General features: G+C 44.4%; 1 protein-coding gene across 1 annotated transcript in view; it reads left to right on the plus strand.

Annotated features, from left to right (window-relative positions):
* LOC141060642 (dynein axonemal heavy chain 3-like) overlaps window positions 1-17,901 on the plus strand; it is a 2,648,786-nt gene that overhangs the window by 1,249,089 nt on the left and 1,381,796 nt on the right. The window contains exon 36 of the mRNA XM_073556958.1: window positions 16,695-16,917. Within this exon, the coding sequence (XP_073413059.1) occupies window positions 16,695-16,917 (223 nt within the window). The remainder of the gene's footprint in view (window positions 1-16,694; window positions 16,918-17,901) is intronic.

A 17,901-nucleotide genomic window follows, 5' to 3' on the forward strand; every position in this document is an offset into this window, starting at 1 on the left:
CATTCAGCATGAAACTCAGGCGCAGAGCTGGGATTCGTGTATAACTGACCCTGGGTCAGGTTTATTAACGGTGAAAGCAATGCAAAAGGAAATAAAACATAAAACAAATCCTTGCCTGTCCGGCACTAACTAAACAATGGACAACCTAACTACCAACTGGCGGGCTTCTCCCGTCCAGCCAAACCACAGTTGCAGTGGGCACTGCTTCCACTCACGTGTGTCTCTCACACAGACAGGCTCTCTGTGTTCCCAGGCTGAGACACTCACACAACCACCTTGCATCCTTTTATATCCACCTCCCATTACCCATTAGTAAGCAGGTGCGATACTGACCAGACTAGGCCACATAGGAAAGGAATCTGGGCGAGATATACCTGCCCTCATCCACTATTCCCACATGATTCTCACATATCCCCCCTTCTGCTCAGACCACTCCGGTCGAGCAATGACACCCGCCAAACAGTGCACTCGGGACAGGGCATCTGCATTTCCCATCTGTACCCCTGGGTGGTGCTCCACCTTAAAAGTGTAGGCCTGCAGGGCAAGGAACCACCGGGTCACCCGGCTATTCCGTTCCTTGTTCAGGTGCATCCACGTGAGAGGGGCATGGTCAGTGATCAGCCTGAACTTTCGTCCCACCAGGTAATATTTGAGGGCCTCTAGAGCCCACTTAATGGCGAGGCACTCTTTTTCTACGACTGCATACCTTTGCTCGTGTTTATTCAGCTTCCTGCTGAGATAGAGGACTGGGTGTTCCACTCCGTCCCTCACTTATGAGAGTACAGCCCCGATACCGGTATCAGAGGCATCCGTTTGTACCACAAACCCACTGCGGAAGTCCGGAGTCACCAGTACGGGCTGAGAGCAAAGTGCCCGTTTTAGGCTATGGAAGGCTTCTTCAGCCGCTAAGCTCCATTTAATCATGACGGAGTCTTTCCCTTTTGTAAGATCCGTCAGGGGGGTAACGATGGCTGCAAAATTGGGTATGAACCGGCGATAATAACCGGCGATCCCCAGGAAGGCTTGCACCTGCTTCTTGTTGACAGGTTGTGGCCAGTCCTGAACCGCCTGAATCTTATCAACCTGGGGTTTAACAACACCCCTCCCAATTACATACCCCAAATACCGGGCTTTTTCTAGCCCGATGTGACATTTCTTGGGGTTCGCGGTTAGACCTGCCTCCCACAGGTCTTCAATCACAGCTTGAACTTTCTGGAGATGAGTCTCCCAGTCCAAGCTGTAAATGACAATGTCATCCAAATAGGCCGAAGCATACCGCCTATGTGGCCTCAAGACTCGATCCATCAGTCTCTGGAAGGTCGCCGGTGCCCCGTGCAGTCCAAACGGCATATACACATACTGAAATAAACCTTCCGGCGTAGCAAATGCCGTCTTTTCTCTGGCAGCCTTCACCAGAGGGATCTGCCAATACCCCTTTGTTAGGTCTAGGGTCGTAATATACCGGGCTTTTCCTAACCGATCTATTAACTCGTCGACCCGGGGCATGGGGTAGGCATCAAATTTTGAGACCGCATTCAGTTTCCTGAAGTCATTGCAGAACCGGATGGTGCCGTCCGGTTTAGGAATTAGCACAATCGGGCTGGACCACGCACTGTGCGATTCCTCAATGACTCCTAACTCTAACATTGCCTTCACTTCTCGGGAAACGGCTTCACGGCGCGCTTCCGGGATTCGGTAGGGCTTTACGTGAACTGTGACACCAGGTTCCGTTATGATGTCATGTTTCATTAGCATAGTCTGCCCGGGTTTTTCTGAGAAAAACTTTTGGTTGTGAAGTAGAAACTGCCTGACTTCCGTCTTTTGCCGCTCCGAGAGAGTCTCTGCAACCCGTACCTCCGGTACGGTATGCGAGCAGACAGGACGGGCCAGCTCCGCTGACAAGGCAGACCGATCCTTCCAGGGCTTTATCAGATTTACATGATAAATCTGTTCAGGTTTCCGTTTACCTGCCTGGTATACTTTGTAGTTTACTTCACCAACTCTTTCCTTGATCTCAAAGGGGCCCTGCCACTTTGCCAGGAACTTACTGTCCACCGTGGGGACCAGGATCAACACCCTATCTCCGGGTGCAAACGTATGGATCTTGGCACCACTATCATAGATTCTTTTTTGGGCTCCTTGAGCCTGTATCATGTGTTCTTTGACGATAGGCATAACAGCCGCAATACGGTCCTGCATTTGTGTGACGTGATCTATCACTGTTTTAAATGGAGTGACCTGACCCTCCCAGGTTTCTTTTGCAACGTCTAACAGTCCACGAGGACGTCGGGCGTACAATAACTCGAAAGGCGAGAATCCCGTGGAAGACTGGGGTACTTCCCTGATGGAAAAAAGCAAATACGGAAGTAAATAGTCCCAGTTCTTCCCATCCTTGTCTATCACCTTTCTCAGCATCTGCTTCAGAGTTTTATTGAACCGTTCAACCAACCCGTCTGTTTGAGGGTGATACACGGATGTGCGTAACGGTTCGATTTGTAACAATCGGCAGAGCTCCTTCATTATCTTGGACATAAAGGGGGTCCCCTGGTCGGTGAGTATCTGTTTTGGTATACCGACCCGACTAAACACATGCACCAGCTCCTTGGCAATCATCTTGGTGGCCGTGTTACGCAAAGGGATGGCTTCCGGGTAACGAGTGGCATAATCCAAGATGACCAGGATATGTTGGTGTCCACGTGCAGACCGTGGAAGGGGCCCAACTAAATCCATCCCAATCCTCTCAAACGGGACTTCAATAATAGGTAGGGGTACCAAAGGGCTACAGAACCGGGGCTTAGGTGCAGAGGCTTGGCAGTCAGGACAAGACTCGCAATATACACGAATATCATGATGCATGCCTGGCCAAACAAAACAGTGTAATATCCTTTCGGTGGTTTTCTGGACTCCCAGGTGACCTCCCATCACATGTCCGTGGGCCAGGTCCAGCACCTGCCGCCGGTAGGGTTTTGGCACGACTAATAGTTGCACCATATCTTCCCCCTTTTTCTCTATCTGATAGAGTAAATCATTCTCCAGAACCATGTAAGGATATGCCAGCCTAGAGCCAGGTTCTACGGGTACCCCATTTATCACTTTTACATTTGTCCTAGCCTGAGAAAGGGTAGGATCCTTTATTTGCTCGCTTTGGAAGTCATCTTTCTGAACTTCTAAATCCGGCAAACGGGGAGGTGGACGGCTGTCAGCCTCCTCCTCTTCCCCGGTCTCCTCATTATCACCCGCCATGACTGAAAACGGGAACTGCAGGTCATTTCCCGCAGACTCTTCCGGGGAGACCTCTTCCAGGGGTTCGGGACCCACACGCTCCCTGGGAGAAGAATCATGTACACTATTACCCGAGGGCATCAACTGATTCTCCCACAATTGCCAGAAGTGGGGAAAATCCCGGCCCAGGATAACATCATGCAATAACGCCGGGACGAGTCCCACTTTATGTTGCACAGACCCATAGGAAGTAGTAATGCATATGACCGTGGTGAGGTACGAACAGGTGTCTCCATGCACACACGTTACAGAAAATTTGTCTGATGGTCCAGTCGGGGCTGACACCAGACTGGCCTTCACCAGAGTCACCACACTTCCCGAGTCTAACAATGCCACTGTCATGATCTGACAGTTTTAAATTGCACTGGGTGAACTTTTTTTACTTTGGAAAGTTCCAAGGTGTCTTGACTGTCCCCGGTGGTGGTTAGCAGTATTGCACTTTAGGTTTTTGTGCACTTAATTAGGGATCAGGTGTGACACCCTATAAAGGTGTGCTAGGGGGTGCAATCACGGCCTGTGATATTGTGAGAGTGTGTTCATTCTGTTTTTGGAGAGCCTGGATGAAGGATGGAGCTGGTAAGGAGTCCTGCGCAGCTTAGCCAGGGGGGATGTGTTTCAGCTATGGTGTCTGGACGAAGGGCTGGCATGGCGTGGTGGAGTCGCAGTGATGGTGTCAGCGGGAAGTGTCTGCATGGGCTGGTGGAGTGGCGACTATGGAGAGTGGCACTCACCATGGGGGACTTGGCCGCTGAGATGGACTCAAGCATGCTTGACTTCGTGTCAGAGGCTGAACTCATCCTTGGGACTCTGGTTCTAAGCAGCTGCAACTGGTGGTGGACTCTGCTCCCAGGCTGCACGATGGTGAAGGATCCTGTTATGGTGATGGATCCGGGTGGAGGAGAAGACGCACGCAGGTGGTGGGCTGTGTTGCTAGGAGCGCACGCAACAGAGCAAATCTAAGTGGTGTTCCCCCTGTATTGTCTCTTTCCTCATGTGTGTTATTAGTGCAGTGGTGGGATTAGTCTCCGCACCGACCCATTCCCTAGTGAGGGTTTAGGGTCAGGGTGAGCAAGGGCGTTAAGGTACGCGTGCGGCGACAGGTGCGGAGCCTGTTTAGGGAATGTGAGGAGTGCAGGGACACTGGCTCAGGGGAGTGCAGGAGGTCTCCATTTCCCCATTCCCTATCGCAGGGCCCACCATTGTTAAAGTTTCCCAGGTTCCCCCTTTATTATTTGATTATTGTATGTATAACGTGTAATACCCAAATTCGCCAGGTGGAGGCGGCGTATCCACCTGCACGTTTTATTATTTAAATTCGCCCCACTGGAGGCGGTGTATCCAGGGTCACGTGTGTTATGGGTCTGCCTTGCGGTAACATCTGCGACCCGACACACGTGACCATGACAGCCACCACATTTTTGCCATCAACAGTTAAATCACACAAGTGTTTTTCCACATCCTTTTGACCGGCATTCACACTCACTACCCGTGCAACCATAGACATGCAGTTTTTAGAGTCTGTGACGTCGCACTGCATGGGTTCAGTAGTGACCGGACAGTTCGCAGCACAGTTCGCAGCAATATGTCCCATCTCTTGGCAGCGGAAACACCTAACGGGCCCCTTGCTTAGACCATAGTTCGTTACTCCCGGCCTCGCAGTGCGGGCAGTCCCGTTTTCCTCCCCCACTGTCTTAGGGATTTTTCCATCTCCCCTACTCCCTGGAACAGTCTTACCGGTTCCACGTGGAGATGATGACGAACGAGGTGGGGTAGCGTCGTCTCGGAGTCCTTCCGCCACGGAGTAACGTTCAACCAGATCCACCAGTTGATCTGCCGTCGTAGGATTTCCATAGCTTACCCACTTCCTCAGGGCTGGCGGTAGAGCTCTCAGGTACTTGTCCATGACGACTCTCTGGATTATCTCTGGCGCTGTCAACACCTCGGGTTGTAGCCACTTCTTCGTCACGTGGATCTGGTCGAACATCTGGGACCGCAGTGGTTTATCCGGCTGATAAGTCCATTGATGCACTCTCTGTGCACGGACAGCGGTCGTCACTCCCAGCCGGACCAAGATCTCGGCTTTCAGTTTGTCAAAGTCCTGCGCGGCTTCAGGCTCTAAGTCATAATAAGCCTTTTGGGCCTCACCGGAAAGAAACGGGGCAATCAGGCTGGCCCATCATGCCTTCGGCCATTTTTCTCGCACCGCCGTCCGTTCAAACGTGGTCAGGTATGCCTCGACGTCATCTTCGGTCGTCATTTTCTGCCAGTACCGACTCACGTGAATCACTCTCGACTCGGCTTCCAGGTTAACCTCCTGTAGGCTTGCCAAGCGCTGCGCCACCTGCTGGAGAAGCGAACGATCTGTAACTGTCATGTCCACCAACTCCTTCAGCTGGGCCATCATCACCCGATTAGCTTCTTGCTGGAGGCGGTGGACTGTACCAGCGCTTTCACCACGTCCTCCATGCTCATGCTTGCAACGTGTTGCCCGCGTTCTCCACCACAATGTGATAAAACACTCCGGGATCGCCTTTGCTGGGGTCAGGTTTATTAACGGTGAAAGCAATGCAAAAGGAAATAAAACATAAAACAAATCCTTGCCTGTCCGGCACTAACTAAACAATGGACAACCTAACTACCAACTGGCGGGCTTCTCCCGTCCAGCCAAACCACAGTTGCAGTGGGCACTGCTTTCACTCACGTGTGTGTCTTTCACACAGACAAGCTCTCTGTGTTCCCAGGCTGAGACACTCACACAACCACCTTGCATCCTTTTATATCCACCTCCCATTACCCATTAGTAAGCAGGTGCGATACTGACCAGACTAGGCCACATAGGAAAGGAATCTGGGCGAGATATACCTGCCCTCATCCACTATTCTCACATGATTCTCACACCTCACAGAAAGAATAAAATGTGATCCCATACTGTCCAGTCTGTGTCCTCTCTTTTGCTACTTCCCCTTCCCAGGAGATGTAGTATGATCAGACCATGACTCTGCACAGTCAGACATGGCCATTACATAGTACACAGCATGGGCACATTTATAAGATTAACTAGGCACAGGAACATTTTATTTATATTATATTGTGGAAGGTAATATTATTCCAAGATCTATTGATTAAAATCAACTTTTCTTCTTGCAAAAAAACCTTTAAGCTTGTAAATGGAATTAATGAGTTATACACCTCCTGTTCCTAATAAAACAAAATAATACAGCAGCATTATAAATGCTCAGATGTATGCAAACATTGAAGATATGAAATTTGAACTGTATTCTTACTATATAGAATATACTATACTTATAATAATGAAGATATTTAGTACATAAATTGGCCAATTCCTGTAAGCCCATCAGCCATAACAAGGTAACCTTTCTTTGATGGGACCCTAAACCTAAAATTTATCAAATTGGCCTCTACTGGGCTAAACAGCTGGAAATGTAAAGAGCAGGTTGGAATCAGCATTAATTATAAACAGCCTTAGGCTGGTGTGATCAATGCTCAGTCAGAAAAGAAGGCAGTCAAAACCTCTAATATTATGCTGCAAAATTCCCCAAAAAACTCACTAACTTACCAAGGCTGTTTTAATTAATGCTGGATCCTACTTGCCCTTTAAATTTGTAAGTTTTTAGCTCAAAAGAGGCATGCTTGATAAATATTAGATTTAAGGTACCATTGAAAAAAAGCTGTCTTGCCATGGCTGATGCGTTCCCATAAATTAGCCAATTTATGCGCTATGCAGCTTCATTTTTATAAGTATATTCTGCATAGCAGTAACGTAGCTCAAATTTCACAAATCTGATGCTTACACACATGATAGTACTTTCAATGTGCTGGTGCTTTCTTTTGTTTGTATTTTATGCAGTCATGGCAGCTTGCTACTGTTCACACTTGCTTTAGTCTGTTCAGAGGTGCTGGTCAATTTTTTGTTTCATGACAGTAATTATTAGATCCAGGAGCATGTTTATTATTATTTATTATTATTGTTTTGGGGCGGCATTATGTAGTATTATTGTTTGGTCTCTTCATGGCATATTGATATGGTGATTGCTTGTGCTCTTATTATTAGCTGGCTCATAGAATTTGGTGAAGCCTAGAGTTGAGCGAAACAGGTCGGCCAGATTCATAAGTTGCCGACTTATGCAAAAGTCGGGTTTCGCTTTGCAAAACCCGACCACAGCGTGAAGTCGGCCATGCGGTCATCGACCCGAGCGCCAAAGTCGATTTTTCCAGAATGCCTGCACATGACTTTTTTTCAGCCAATGAGCAAGGACGTACACTGTGGGCAACAAGATGACCTGTGCAGCGCCCGGGGAGAGAGAGACTCTAGGGTTAAAATTCATGCCAGCGGAAATCTTCCGGGCATGCGCACTTTAAAAAAGTGGTCCGGCATGTAGGTGTGTTTATTGTACTCCACTCACTGCCGACTTTTATTCCCCATTGACTTGCATTGGGTTTCATGTTTCAGTCGGACCTCCAACTTTTCATGATAGTCGTCCAATTTCGTTCGACTCGACTTCTGAGAAAGTCTGGTTTCATGAAACCCGACTCGACCCTAAAAAAGGCAAAGTCGCTCATCTCTAGTGAAGATTACACAAAAGTTGTTTAAATCATGGAGGTGAAGTTTAATCAGTATCCTGTGGAATAAAGATAAATGCAGCATGACTTATATAACAGCATGAAAAGTGGGGGGTGGGGTGCAGACAATTTAAGATGTGCAAAGGGATTTTGGCTGTGATTGCTTCTACCATGAAATTCAGATGGATCAGAATATTGCAGCTCATTAATCTTTAACAAAAAGATGCAAGTGACACGAGAAGGAGTCAATTGACTACCAAGGATTCTTTCTGTGTTTCCTTGGCATATTATGTTGTTAGGATATTGTTATTCACTTGAAACTGCTTAGGCTATGTGCACACGATAAAAAAATTTCTGCACCAATTCTGCAGATTTTGGCAGTAAAAACGCACCTGAAAAAACATGTGTTTTTGCTGTGTTTTTACCGGGTTTTTGCACTGAATTTTTGACTGATTTGAGTGAAATCAATCGTGAAAACGCAGGGCTAAAAGGCACTGAGAATTGACATGCTGACGATCATTTCCGGCAGCAAATCTGCAAGTCAAAAATAAGCAACGTGAGCATGAAAAATCAGGTTTCTCATTCACTTTCCTGGCAACAGGATTGTTTCAGGTTTATCTAGAAAATCTGCGAGAAAAAAAAGCACCAAAAACGCACCAAATATGCAATGTGTGCACACAGCCTTACCATGGTAGGCTACATTTTTTGCCAGAATGCACAACAAATAAGGAAAAACAGTAATTTCATAAAGACCTTGTACTCTATTGCACTTTCATTTTTCAACAACCAGAAAACATCTTTTATATTTTAGTTATTTCTAAGGAAAATTGTTGTCTTCTGTAAGACCACAGTTAATTAAATAATCATAGAACACATGAATAGTAAAGAAGATACAAATAAAAGTGGGCTTAATAATACAAAGTAATTATATTCATAAATAGCTGATTGTAGGATACCCAACCGGAAACAGCATTTGCAACCAAGACCCCCATGACCCTACAACAGCCATTTAGTGTAGACACTGTAAAAGGAAATTTGTGATAGTGTTAGATTACAATAGGCAACAAAATTTCAAAAGTTGTATGGTTTAGAAATCAGATTAGCCATTTCTTAGTGATTTTAATGTGCTGAATTCAAATATGACAAGGAAAACTGTTAATTGGCTCCAGTTTCCATAAAATCGAAGAGTTTGCATTTTACTGTTACGTAAATTAATAAATAAATATAACATGTAATTACTAGTGTTGAGCGATACCGTCCGATACTTAAAAGTATCGTATCGGATGGTATCGGCCGATCTAAAAAAAATATCGGGTATCGCCGATTCCGATACCGGAAGTCCCATTCAAGTCTATGAATTTCCCACGCAGCAATGGCATAAAGTGAGACTAGGGACTTTTTTTTTTTTTAAAGTGGTGGAGGAATACAGTGCGGAAGGATACCTACCTTCCGTCATTGTATTCCTGGAGCTGGTAGAGAACGGTAGCATCAGCTGATGCTGCTGTTCTCCAAGCAAGATGGACGTGGGACCCTCGTGGACTTCTGCGGATCGGGGTAAGTATATTGGTGTTTTTTTATTTTGATATTTATTCCTCAAGGGGACAATGGCTTCGGGGATCAAAGTGACAAGTGACGGTGAGTATGTACTCTATGTTATATGTACTGTATGTCTATATGTATGTATTGTATGTAGTATATACAGTGGGGCAAAAAAGTATTTAGTCAGTCAGCAATAGTGCAAGTTCCACCACTTAAAAAGATGAGAGGCGTCTGTAATTTACATCATAGGTAGACCTCAACTATGGGAGACAAACTGAGAAAAAAAAATCCAGAAAATCACATTGTCTGTTTTTTTTTCATTTTATTTGCATATTATGGTGGAAAATAAGTATTTGGTCAGAAACAAAATTTCATCTCAATACTTTGTGATATATCCTTTGTTGGCAATGACAGAGGTCAAACTTTTTCTGTAAGTCTTCACAAGGTTGCCACACACTGTTGTTGGTATGTTGGCCCATTCCTCCATGCAGATCTCCTCTAGAGCAGTGATGTTTTTGGCTTTTCGCTTGGCAACACGGACTTTCAACTCCCTCCAAAGGTTTTCTATAGGGTTGAGATCTGGAGACTGGCTAGGCCACTCCAAGACCTTGAAATGCTTCTTACGAAGCCACTCCTTCGTTGCCCTGGCGGTGTGCTTTGGATCATTGTCATGTTGAAAGACCCAGCCACGTTTCATATTCAATGCCCTTGCTGATGGAAGGAGGTTTGCACTCAAAATCTCACGATACATGGCCCCATTCATTCTTTCATGTACCCGGATCAGTCGTCCTGGCCCCTTTGCAGAGAAACAGCCCCAAAGCATGATGTTTCCACCACCATGCTTTACAGTAGGTATGGTGTTTGATGGATGCAACTCAGTATTCTTTTTCCTCCAAACACGACAAGTTGTGTTTCTACCAAACAGTTCCAGTTTGGTTTCATCAGACCATAGGACATTCTCCCAAAACTCCTCTGGATCATCCAAATGCTCTCTAGCAAACTTCAGATGGGCCCGGACATGTACAGGCTAAAGCAGTGGGACACGTCTGGCACTGCAGGATCTGAGTCCATGGTGGCGTAGTGTGTTACTTATGGTAGGCCTTGTTACATTGGTCCCAGCTCTCTGCAGTTCATTCACTAGGTCCCCCCGCGTGGTTCTGGGATTTTTGCTCACCGTTCTTGTGATCATTCTGACCCCACGGGGTGGGATTTTGCGTGGAGCACCAGATCGAGGGAGATTATCAGTGGTCTTGTATGTCTTCCATTTTCTAATTATTGCTCCCACAGTTGATTTCTTCACTCCAAGCTGGTTGGCTATTGCAGATTCAGTCTTCCCAGCCTGGTGCAGGGCTACAATTTTGTTTCTGGTGTCCTTTGACAGCTCTTTGGTCTTCACCATAGTGGAGTTTGGAGTCAGACTGTTTGAGGGTGTGCACAGGTGTCTTTTTATACTGATAACAAGTTTAAACAGGTGCCATTACTACAGGTAATGAGTGGAGGAAAGAGGAGACTCTTAAAGAAGAAGTTACAGGTCTGTGAGAGACAGAAATCTTGATTGCTTGTTTCTGACCAAATACTTATTTTCCACCATAATATGCAAATAAAATGAAAAAAAAACAGACAATGTGATTTTCTGGATTTTTTTTTCTCAGTTTGTCTCCCATAGTTGAGGTCTACCTATGATGTAAATTACAGACGCCTCTCATCTTTTTAAGTGGTGGAACTTGCACTATTGCTGACTGACTAAATACTTTTTTGCCCCACTGTATGTATGTTGCATGCATGTAGTATATATGCAGTATATATGTAGTATGCATGTTGCATGCATGTGGTATATATGTAGTATGTATGTAGCATGTATGTATGTAGCATGTATGTAGTATGTAGCATGTATGTAGTATGTATGTTGCATGTATGTAGCATGTAGTGTGTATGTATGTTGCATGTATGTAGCATGTAGTGTGTATGTATGTAGCATGTATGTAGTATGTATGTTGCATGTATGTAGCATGTAGTGTGTATGTAGCATGTATGTAGCATGCAGTATATATGTAGTATGCATGTTACATGTAGTATATATAGTATATATGTAGTATGCATGTTGCATGCATGTAGTATATATGTTGTATGTATGTTGCATGCATGTAGTATATATGTATTATGTATTATGTATGTATGTAGCATGTATGTAGTATGTAGCATGCATGTAGCATGCATGTAGTATGTTGCATGTAGTATGTATGTTACATGTAGTATATATGTAGTATGCATGTTGTATGTATGTAGCATGTATGTAGCATGTAATTTTTTTTTTTTTTTTACATTCAACACATTAGCCGGATGATGGGACTACTACTGTCCCATCATTGGCTAATGTGTCAATCACTGTCATGGTAGCAGGCATCGCCCGATGGGACTTGTAGTCCCATCGGACGATGCCTGCACAGACCCCCGGAGCCTGCACAGACCACCGGCAGGCCGGCACAGCCCCCCGGAGCCTGCACAGACCACCGGCAGGCCGGCACAGCCCCCCGGAGCCTGCACAGACCACCGGCAGGCCGGCACAGCCCCCCGGAGCCTGCACAGCCCCCCGGAGCCTGCACAGACCACCGGCAGGCCGGCACAGCCCCCCCGGCAGGCCGACACAGACCACCGGCAGGCCGGCACAGCCCCCCGGCAGGCTGGCACAGACCCCCGGAGCCTGCACAGACCACCGGCAGGCCGGCACAGACCCCCGGACAGTCGGCACAGCCCCCCGAAGGCCCGAACTGACGGCGCATCATGATGCGCACAGACAGCGCATCATGATGACGTCATTTCGGCAGCCTATCAGAGCCACAAAAGTGGCTCATTGCATTTTGGACTTCCGATTCCGGTATCCGATACGAAAAAAGTATCGGTACTCGGTATCGGAATTCCGATACGGCAAATATCGGCCGATACCCGATACTTGCGGTATCGGAAAGCTCAACACTAGTAATTACTACTTACACAAATATAAAACTGCACCGGTATTGTCAAACAAATTTTATTAGATGTATTCAGAGGAAACTCAAGTGTATTTAAATCTCTCTATATAAAAAAATGAATGTGTGTGTGCGTATCACCAACCAATCACGAAGCATCTTTCATTTCACCAGAGCTGTTTAAAAGAAGCTGAGCTGTGATTGGTTGCTATGAGCAACAGTTTCCCACTCCAGAAAATACCTCAGCAGACACTGACAAAGTGAGAGAAATCTAGCATCCCTGGGAACATAAGCTCCCAGCCATTGTCTGCCCCCCAGAATGGAGAGAACATGACAGAAATGAATCCCCCCCTCCCGTGCCCATATACAGCAGCTGTGACAGGATGATGTGGGATATTAGGGGTAGTAGTCCGGTGGCTATGACTGATGGGATGGTGTGGGATATTAGTAGTCTGGTGGCTCTGACAGGACGATGTGGGATATTAGGGGTAGTAGTCCGGTAGCTCTGGCTGACGGGATGATGTGGGATATTATAGTGAATGTGGCTATGTGGGGTGGGCAGGGCTATACACTCAGCTTTATATATATAGATATAGTCATTATAATTTGTTAATACTAACCATAGTTAGTTACTATACCCGGGCAGCGCCGGGCTCTTGAGCTAGTACATATATAATTATAGTTTACTATATAATTAATTAATTCACATGTCTAAGCGCTTTGAACAATTTTAATTTTAACTATTATTATATGTTATTGCACAGTACAAAATATGTCCTTAGTCACTGGATACTCGGCTCCTTTTTACTTGTCTCTTGTATTCAATCATTGAATTATCTCTGGTGATTGTCCAACAGTAGTCTGCAAGCATCAAAGGGTTCCAATTACCCTGATATCTTTTTGTCACATAGTCGCAATTTCTTGGTGAAATCGCTCACCGTGCTTGTCACTCACTGTTCTACAGTTTGGTGCAAAGAAGTCTACATGCGAATGCAAGAGATGAATTTTTAATGACATGCTGCAGCCAAGATTATGATACGCCTGCAGATTGTCCACCAGCTCTTTATAGTGGTCTGACTTGGTGTTTCCAATGAAATTTCTAACCACTAATTGGAATGCTGCCCATGCAGCCTTTTCCTTGCCACGCAGTAAACGGTGAAACTCCTCATCTTGCAGAAGCACACAAATCTGAGGACCAATGAAGACTCCTTCTTTTATCTTTGCTTCATCCAACCTTGGAAATTTACAAATGAGATACTTGAATGCTTCTGCATTTTTGTCCTTTGCCTTTATGAAGTTCATCCTGAGACCCAACTTGATATGCAAGAGAGGTAACAATTTTCTGTGGTTCGACAAGTGCTGGATGGAGAACATTTTTAGTCCCCTACTGCAGTTCATTTCTGAGGGGCCAGTCTCTTTTCTTGTAGTGTTCTTGTCTTGCTCGACTGTCCCATTCATATAGGAAACAACAGTACTTTGTGAATTGTTCTGAATAAGCTACTGGGCATATTGCAGATGGAATATTTGCGTACTGTATAGTCGACTTCTTTTTCTTAGAAATCCCTTTCCCAATTAGAGGCACCATGCAGAAGTAACAATTGGTAGTGTGGTCAATTGGCTCTCTCCATACCATTGACACTGCAAAAGGCATTGATTGTCTTTTTCCATTCAACCACTGTGTGAGGTGTGATGAACATCAATTGCAGCATGTATGTGGAACCCAGCTATTGCCCTGATCTCCTATTTTGCAGTCAAACTACTGGTTGTTGGCTTTCTTAACCGCATGAGTCAAGTTTCTCTTTTGTGACTCAAAAGTCACCTCACCACAGCTACAGTTGTGGCCAAAAGTATTGACACCCCTGCAATTCTATCAGATAATACTCAGTTTCTTCCTGAAAATGATTGCAAACACAAATTCTTTGGTATTATTATCTTCATTTAATTTGTCTTAAATGGAAAAACACAAAAAGAATTGTCCTAAAGCCAAACTGGATATAATTCGACACCAAACATAAAAAAGAGGGTGGACAAAAGTATTGGCACTGTTCGAAAAATCATGTGATGTTTCTCTAATTTGTGTAATTAACAGCACCTGTAGCTTACCTGTGGCACCTAACAGGTGTTGGCAATAACTAAATCACACTTGCAGCCAGTTGACATGGATTAAAGTTGACTCAACCTCTGTCCTGTGTCCTTGTGTGTACCACATTGAGCATGGAGAAAAGAAAGAAGACCAAAGAACTGTCTGAGGACTTGAGAAACCAACTTGTGAGGAAGCATGAGCAATTTCAAGGCTACAAGTCCATCCCCAAAGACCTGAATGTTCCTGTGTCTACCGTGCGCAGTGTCATCAAGAAGTTTAAAGCCCATGGCACTGTGGCTAACCTCCATAGATGTGGACGGAAAAGAAAAATTGACAAGAGATTTCAACGCAAGATTGTGCGGATGTTGGATAAAGAACCTCGACTAACATCCAAACAAGTTCAAGCTGCCCTGCAGTCCGAGGGTACAACAGTGTCAACCTGTACTATTTGTCGGCGTCTGAATGAAAAGGGACTGTATGGTAGGAGACCCAGGAATACCCCACATCTTACCCCAAGACATAAAAAAGCCAGGCTGGAGTTTGCCAAAACTTACCTGAAAAAGCCTAAAACATTTTATAAGAATGTTCTCTGGTCAGATGAGACAAAAGTAGAGCTCTTTGGGCAAAGGCATCAACATAGAGTTTACAGGAGAAAAAAAGAGGCATTCAAAGAAAAGAACACGGTCCCTACAGTCAAACATGGCGGAGGTTCCCTGATGTTTTGGGGTTGCTTTGCTGCCTCTGGCACTGGACTGCTTGACCGTGTGCATGGCATATGAAGTCTGAAGACTACCAACAAATTTGGCAGCATAATGTAGGGCCCAGTGTGAGAAAGCTGGATCTCCCTCAGAAGTCATGGGTCTTCCAGCAGGACAATGACCCAAACACACTTCAAAAAGCACTAGAAAATGGTTTGAGAGAAAGCACTGGAGACTTCTAAGGTGGCCAGCAATGAGTCCAGACCTGAATCCCATAGAACACCTGTGGAGAGATCTAAAAATGGCAGTTTGAAGAAGGCACCCTTCTAATATCAGGGACCTGGAGCAGTTTGCCTAAGAAGAATGGTCTAAAATTCCAGCAGAGCATTGTAAGAAACTCATTGATGGTTACCGAAAGCGGTTGGTTGCAGCTATTTTGGCTAAAGGTTGTGCAACCAAGTATAAGGCTGAGGGTGCCAATACTTTTGTCTGGCCCATTTTTGGAGTTTTGTGTGAAATGATCAATGCTTTGCTTTTTGCTTCATTTTCTTTTGTGTTTTTTCATTTAAGACAAATTAAATGAAGGTAATAATACCAAAGAATTTGTGTTTGCAATCATTTTCAGGAAGAAACTGAGTATTATCTGACAGAATTGCAGGGGTGTCAATACTTTTGGCCACAACTGTATAGCAGAAATTATCTGCTATATTAAAGCAAGTTCGAGGCATCACTAAATAGCGGAACGATGATATCAGTCGACCGCTGAAATTGCTGTGTGAATGATAGAGGGAGAACATGCGCCCTTTATCGAGTTGTGTGATGCAAGTTTAATTAGGATTTTATCATCTTTCTTTCTTTCGCATCTATCATTGGTCATTTAGAGATTATGAAATACTGATGACTCAATTCATTAGTCATTTCGAGATGATGCAATATTGATGAAGCAATCCATTAGTCAGTTGGATGGTGCAAAACTGATGACACAAGGCTGATGATATGTTCCTTGCCTAGCTTTGTATCAAAGGCTGTGAGAAATAGTGACACACCCCTGTATCATAAAAACTAGTGCTAATTTCTAAATTTAAGCATCTTTTTTGTTTTCAGCATCCTAAAATTAGTTAAGTTGAACTGTTTTCATGTCTGAACCAATTTTGCTGTTGACTAGTGTTATATGTAATTGATTCTACTCCAGTGGCACAAGTTCACAGTTCCACTGAAGATCTCATAAGGTGTTGAGTTTTTGTTTAGTGGGATGGGAAGATATGCAAGCTTTATGCAGGGGGTGAGCATTTAGCATTGGGGAGAGAAGAAGGTGGTAATATAGTTAAAATCATGGAAAAAGTGAGGATTGCTGGTTTCTGGATATTTTGAGTTCCATATTAGTAAAATAACAAGAAACTTGAAATGGCAAAAGTAAAGTATGTCTTTCTTGCATGTTCTTATGTTCTAAATGTCTAAATGTTTATATATGCAGAATCAAATCCAGTGTATGGTGCCTATACTGTACATACCTGTCACGATAAACACATTTCCATTTCTTAACAGATATATGAAATGATGTTGGTTCGACATGGATTTATGTTGATTGGAAGCCCACTTGGGGGAAAAACCTCAGCCCTTAAAGTCCTTGCTGCAGTACTAAAAGACTTGGAAGCAAACAGACTAATGGATGAACATGGAGTTGATTATATTTTTATAAACCCAAAAGCTATTACAATAGGACAGTTGTATGGCAGTTTTGATCCAGTGTCACATGAGTGGATTGACGGTAGGTCAAGACTAGTAGTGATAATTAAAGATAAGTAAATTTGTTCATTTTTTGTGCCCAAATCTGATTTTGACATATTCAAGCCATATGCATGTTTAATGGTCGGTTCCGAATACATTCAGTTATTTCTACTCCCATTGACTCTAATGACGTTTGGCTGTGTTTTACGAATGTTGCAACAACAATATTCAATGCCGATCATATTCAGAACCAAATCCGAACAAATTCTCTCCTCTCTAGTGATAATAGAAAATGTTGCTACAATTGATCTCTATGCAATGGCGTAACTCATGGTGTTATAGATGAGAGAATAAATTGACATGATTCAGATTCTGCAGCCAGGTCGGTATTTTGTGGCTACTGGACGAGAGCTCTACTAATCAGCTCCTATCTTCCGCTGCTTCTGATTTGATTAGTCTGCCTGGTGTGCACACATTGTGTGCGTGTCATGCCGCAACCATGGTGTCATGTGGGTTCACCTAATGAAAGTAGGGCTGTGAATGACAACAAACAGCCAAAGCATAAGATGTTGCCACTGTATCTGTCTTTCCAGACCTCAACATGTCAATTTTTCTTGCAGTGAGGCTAGTCTCCACAAGAGAAATTACAGCAATAGAAATGTATTGGATGCGGTAAATTTGCATGGTTCAGTGAACCCATGCAGATTTATCTGCATTCTATAGAAGGGAATGCTTTGAACACAGCAAACATGAACTGCGTCCAAAGTGCTGCTCGCTCCAGATCGAGAGCACCCAGCCTAAATGAAAATGGCCAATTTGTGCAAAATGTAGTCATATTCCCTTCCCAGTGTCATGTGACTCATTAATGTTACAAGTTCTAAGCTGTGAATGGGGAGCAGGTACGTAAATTTTGGTGTTATTGTTCTCACACTCTCTTATACTGTTCACTGGAAGTTCAACAAGGCATCTCATGGCAAAGAACTCTTTGAGGATCTGAAAATTATTTTTATTATTATTATTATTA

This window comes from Dendrobates tinctorius, unplaced genomic scaffold (assembly GCF_039654945.1).
Source record: "Dendrobates tinctorius isolate UK_male_01 unplaced genomic scaffold, ASM3965494v1 ptg000241l, whole genome shotgun sequence".
Taxonomy (NCBI): domain Eukaryota; kingdom Metazoa; phylum Chordata; class Amphibia; order Anura; family Dendrobatidae; genus Dendrobates; species Dendrobates tinctorius.